General features: G+C 44.1%; 1 protein-coding gene across 3 annotated transcripts in view; it reads right to left on the reverse strand.

The window, feature by feature from the left end:
• Positions 1–2,366, reverse strand: part of PPM1D (protein phosphatase, Mg2+/Mn2+ dependent 1D) — a 48,629-nt gene extending 46,263 nt beyond the window's left edge. For 2 of the 3 annotated variants that reach the window (XM_023553511.2, XM_010594273.3), the window contains exon 1: positions 1,734–2,366. In XM_023553511.2, the coding sequence (XP_023409279.1) occupies positions 1,734–2,211 (478 nt within the window). In that variant the 5' untranslated portion in view covers positions 2,212–2,366. The remainder of the gene's footprint in view (positions 1–1,733) is intronic. The other variant, XM_003414367.4, reaches the window with a different exon arrangement.
• Positions 2,367–6,000: the final 3,634 nt, after the last annotated feature.

The following is a 6,000-nucleotide window of genomic DNA, read 5'->3' on the forward strand; positions in this document are numbered from 1 at the left end:
TGTAGCCTTGCTGCCTACTTCTAGTCGCCCTGCAGTCGATGTGATGTATTTCTAGAATATACTGCAGTGCTTTCAGCTCTAGCCTGCCTACACAAAAACAAAACAAATCCTTAATAGGGGCCTCTGGGATTGGATGGGAAACGCCTCAAGCAACAAGCCCACTGGATGGTTTTTGAGTCAATCAAATAATTCTTGGCAGAAAGCCAGGCAAATGGAAAACAGGATTTGAAAGCAGCTCATCTAGAACTCTATGATACCTTTTCACAGGTGTTCTGTATTTAACAAATCTTTGACACTCTTTTCTCTCTCTCTGCATGAAATAAAACATTATGCTACCATAAACACGAGTTTTGTTTTCTGTTTTAATGTCAGAAGAGTATTCTTTTTCTATCAAAAAAAAAAATGCATGCCATTTATTTACTGAAATGGATAAGCAACTACAGTCCTGTATGAAAACATATGTTGGATACAGGAACATTGGCTGCTTTAGAAAACACCTAAAATTTTAAATGAACTACAATCTCTTGGAGAACCTACACTAAGTTTTTAGAAATCGAAGTCCCTATTTCTTCTTGGGGCCCTGGTGGTGCAGCGGTTAAGAGCGGAGCAACTAACCAAAAGGTCGGCAGTTCGAATCCATCAGCCTGTCCTTGGAATTCCTACGGGGCAGATCTACTCTGTCCTATAGGGTCGCTATGAGTCGGAATCGACTGCAAAAGGTTTGGTTTGGGTTTTAGCATATTAGTAATTCCTTACCTTTTGCTACTTTGATGGGCGCTTATAACTAGTAAATTCTTTTTTTTTATTAACTTTTATTGAGCTTCAAGTGAATGTTTACAAATCAAGTCAGACTGTCACATATAAGTTTATATACACCTTACTCCATACTCCCACTTGCCCTCCCCTTAATGAGTCAGCCCTTCCATTGTAAATTCTTTTTAACAAGGAATTGTAGAGAACTACCTGGTAGAAATTAGCTAAAGCAACTACCGAAAATAAAAATTGTACTTTTAAAAAGGCCTCGATAAATTTCACACGCCTCTCACAGGGAGCTAGTTTGAGATAACAAGTTCCGCACTTTTCTTTCTCATATGCAGTACAGGCATAAAAATCCTAAAAGCATTTTATAATCACCGCAACTGAGTATTTCCCCAAGACTTTCAATTGTTTGGTTACCTTTCAGCCCTTCTAAATTAGCTTACACTTTACCCCGACTATCAGCCGCCCTGGGTCACTTTGGAGAACTGACATCACCAGTAGGCGGCAACCGAGAGGGATAAGTCCTTCAAGAGCAAAATGACAGATTGTAAGGAAACACTAATTTTTGCCATCTCCCGCTTCCTTCGCGTAGCCCGGGTAGCTGCGTGTCTTCGATTTCTCTTTCGGACAAAAACTGGCGCTAGGTTTCTACACTTTTCGCTGGCTGCCATCAAAGTGAATCAGTTTAGGGAAAAGACGGCTTCCCATTCATCCTTGGAGAGTGGAAATAAAGCGAGGGCCGGTTGCAGGGAGACAGCAATCCTCTCTCTTCCAAGGCTAATTTGTTTGCCCAGATCTCCACCTTGAAAAGCGCCATTCGACCGAGAAGAGTCTTCACTTCTATAAATGCACACTTTGAAAGCGCTCTCGAGAGCCGAGTGCCAAGTGCCGGGTGCCCACGCGATGCTGGCTGCTGCTAAAAGCCCTGAACTGCCTGAAAAAGAGGCGGGCGCCCAACAAACCATGGAACTTACCCAGTTTCTTCCACATGGCGAGGTGACAGGCGAGGAAGCCTTTGCGGATGGCAGCGCAAACCTTCGCCGGCTCGGACGAGGTGAAACCCTTCTGTTTCTTGATGAAACTCCACAAATGCTCCCGGGCAAACTGTGCCGCCTCCCGCCCGCCGTGCCCGTCGCACACTGCGAAAAATGCAACGGAGGAACGGCGGCGGCAGCAGCGGCTGGGATCCGGCGAAGCGCCGGCGTCCGGGGGAGGACCGCGGGCTTCTCGGGCTGCCACTGCCGGGCCTTTCCCCGAGACTTCGCTGCCAGGGAGAGCCGGCGGCGGTGGTGACGGCTGCGGAGGCGACGGCTGAGAGGGCGACCGCCGCGGCGAGGGCTTTTCTTCGGCCGTCGGCTCGGGCTCCACAACGATTTGAGTAACGTCCTCCATGTACTTCCTCCCGCCCTGGTCGGAGAAGACGCTCACTCCCAGCGAGTACAGCCCCGCCATGGCCGGCTGGCCGGGATCCTGCCGGTCCCACGCAGCCCGCGGAATCCGGCGGCGGGAGACACACTCGGCACTCGCCGGCCAACTATTGTTTATCTTCGACGACGCCGAGAAGGGGGAGGGGGCGGTCCCGGAGGCGGGAGGGGGGGCGCGCGATGTTGGGACTTGTCCGCGAGAGCTGGGCCGGAGCGCTAGGGCGAGAGGAGCCGAGCAACTGCGCCTGCGCAATGCGCTTCCTCCGCCGGCCCGCGCCCACCACACAAATCAGGCGTTCTCCCGGGCTGCCGTCACTCGGTGCTGTGGGCCGGGCCAATCGGAATCGAGCTGGAGCGAACCCGCCCTCCGCCCCCAACCTTCGCTCCTCCTTGCAACGGCTGCACTCCCTCCTCCCACCGCGGGCTCTGGGCCCGCGCGCAATCCCATTCACTCTACTCTAGTTGCGCGCGTTTCCCCGGTCGGGTTTTCCGCTGATGCTGAGCTGTTATGGGGCGACTTGGTCTGTCGCTTTTCAGCTCAGCCCCCCGCATCGTAACGCTGTTGACCGCGCTTCGCATTCCGCTGCTTGCCTTAAGAGGAAACTGGTGTAAGGTCGGGCTTCCTACGTGTAAAGCAGAATCTAGGGAGGAAAGACCTTCCATTCCTCAGCGAAATGGCGGGAAACCTCCCTTCGGAAAGTCGTTTGCAAACTGGCTAGAAAAAGTGTGGCAAGCACCCTTGAGCTGGATTTGGGTGGGATGTATTCGACTGGGAGTTGAAGAGGGAGGCAATCCAGTTTGTTGTTAAGAACACTTGGGGTTAAATTCCACCATCAGCTGCACAATCTCATTTCACATAACTAACTAGGTATGTCAGAGACTTAGGGTTATAGTCTAACCATTAGTAACATCTTTTCAGCTTTGGTTAAACGTAGTACTTTTTCCTACTAGCCCTGGTACATATTACTCCTGTGGTATCAGATAACATAAAAATAGCGTACAAAAACTTCATACCATCCGAGTGCTACAAGCGCTCTGACGACTTGGTTATCCATCTCCCCTCTTCACTAAATAGGTCCCAATCAAAGCACTCAAACCTCTGCATGGATTTTCATAGATTAAAAATAAGCTTCAGAGTAGACAGGTTAGTATGTTCTCAACAGCAAACGTTCTCGAAGTGAATCTGTTTTAAATTCACTTTTTCAGTTCTTGGCCACTTCACCATCAAGATTTTCAAACGGAATGATACTGCAGTCATGCACGGAATAACGTCTGCTGGGCCATAAGGCCGGGTCCCATAAAGCTATAATAGAGTTCGGAAAGATGGGAGAAGGGACATAGCAGGTTTAGGCATGTGGCACTTGACAATCAGGATGATGCTCAAAAACAAAAAATTCTCCAAGCTGTTAAAGGCCCTGCTCCACTGAAAGCTACAAAGCTGAGAAAAACGCAAGAGGGACCAATATCAGATATGGAGAAATTACTAATGACATGGATTACAGACCAAACACAAAAGCGAATCCCTCTGCAACCTGACAGTCACTGCTAAGGCACAAAGCTTGTTTGATATGCTTAAAGAAAAAGCAGGGCCAGACTCCAATCGAGTTTACTGCTAACTCGGTGGGTCAAGCACTTCAATGTTTTTCACTGCATTACATGAGAGTGGTGAGTCTGCAAGGGCTGATGTGAAGGCAGCAGCAGAATTTGTTGAAACCTTAGATAAAACTAATTGCAGAGGGAGGGTATTTGCCCCAGCAAAATTTCATATGGACAAAACCTTCTTATTCTGGAAGCAAATGTCTGAAAGGCCCTTCATCCATAATATGGTGTTTTAAAAAGCAAAGATGTCACCTTGATGACCCAAGCCATGGTCGTCTTTTCAGTCACCTCAGATGCATGCAAAAGCTGGACAAGGAAAAAAGAGAGAAGAATTGATGCATTCGAATTGTAGTGTTGGCAAGGAATACTGAATATACTGTGGACCGCCAAAAGAATGAACAAATCAGGCTTAGAAGAAATACAACCAGAATGCTCTTTAGAAGTGAGGATGGTGAGACTTCAGCTCACTTAGTATTTTTATGGTTAAATTTTTTTTTACATTCAGGGTCATCTGGAATTATTTTGGCATGAACTGAAAATCTAATCTGAATTTCTTTCAAATAGGTTTGTTTCCCAATACCTTTTATAAAATGATCCAATTTTTATCCATTGGTTAGTGACACTCTTTTATTAGATAGTAAGTTTTTAAAATCATTTAAACAAATAGATGCTGTAACTTTTCAGCAAATGAGAAAAAAGGGAATTTTTCATCAAGGTAAAGCAATAAATTCAAGAGAATCTCTTTAGGAAAAAAGGCTAAGTGTCTAAGTAGAGCTTTAAATGATTTTAAAAGTATTTTTTCCTTGGATCTATCTCAGGGTTAACTATCTTACCCACTGGTTTGTTCATTTGTGAGTAATATTTTGCTCTTAATTATTGAGTTCAGAACCTTCAAAGGTAGGAGTTAATTTCAGAAGCAAAAAAATAATCTAATTAATTTGCTATTGTTTCTTCCCATAGCTAGAAAATATCAGTAACATATACTAAGTAGTTTTCCCATTGTTCAGCTATTATAGCCAAGCTATGTATTTAGAACTTTGAGATAATGTGTCTCAAGAGATTAACTTCTGTGACTTGCCTTTACTCTGACCTTGTTGTTTTTGCAACTCGAGCCTTAACAAAATAATCAATTTAATCTGACTACCACTGTCATGTTCATTCTGCACGAATATAAATTGGTGGGAGACACAAAATTAGAATCACTGCTGCCAGAGTCCCAAAGGTGTCAAACCTGTATGTGTTCTTAATTAGCCATGAAAATCCAATCTGTCATGTTTTCTGCAGATAACTATTTTCTGAGGCATTAATGTGGAAAGAATATTCATACCTCTTCTCTTTAGATAGCACTACTAAGACACTTAGCTTAGCCTTTTTTCTAAAGAGACTCTCTTGAATTTATTGCTTTATCTTGACAAAAAATTCCCTTTCTTCTCATTTGCTGAAAAGTAATAGCATCTATTTGTTTCAATGATTTTAAAAAGCATTTTTTTCCCTAAAGTAATTATTGTGTGGCTTACTTTTACTCAGCAGGACTGTTTACTACCCTTGCGGTTAGAGAAGGTTTTAAGCCCCAAACAATGTGCCCTTCAGAATTTGAGACAGACTCACAGGAGACCAACCTTAAGATACAAACAGTAAAATTTAAACATTGCATTTATTTTTGGGTGCTAAGAAGATTGTTTTGGTTTCAGAGCAGTGTGGGAGCAGATTATCTTGGGACACTCACTGTCTCCTCTGTGCTGAGTTGGAAGGCACCAACATTTCTCCCCCCACATTTTCTTCCTCTGTCCAGTCTGTTGGACTTGACTGAACTTAGAAGAGGCTCCAAATCTGATGTTTAAAGGTCAACTGTTAAATCACCTTTTAAAAGAGAAGTTTGTATTTTGAATGAATAGTGGGCAAATAGCAAAAACACTTATAATAACTTATAGTTTGCTTTTGATTTAATCCTTATTTTTTTTTCCTAGGATGTTTGCTTATCAGAAAAATTCTGAGGTTTTTCCCCTTAGAATATGCTTTAACAGAAAAATCTATTACATTTTCTAGCGGTTTAACTTAGCACCTACCTCAGAAGATATTGTAAAAAAAAAAAAAACTAGGTAAAAAAAACAAAAACCAAACCTCATTGCCATCAAGTTGATTCCAACTCATAGCGACCCTACAGGACAGAGGAGAACTGCCCCATAGGGTTTCCAAGGAGTGGCTGGTGGATTTGACC

Source organism: Loxodonta africana, chromosome 18 (assembly GCF_030014295.1).
Source record: "Loxodonta africana isolate mLoxAfr1 chromosome 18, mLoxAfr1.hap2, whole genome shotgun sequence".
Lineage (NCBI taxonomy): Eukaryota > Metazoa > Chordata > Mammalia > Proboscidea > Elephantidae > Loxodonta > Loxodonta africana.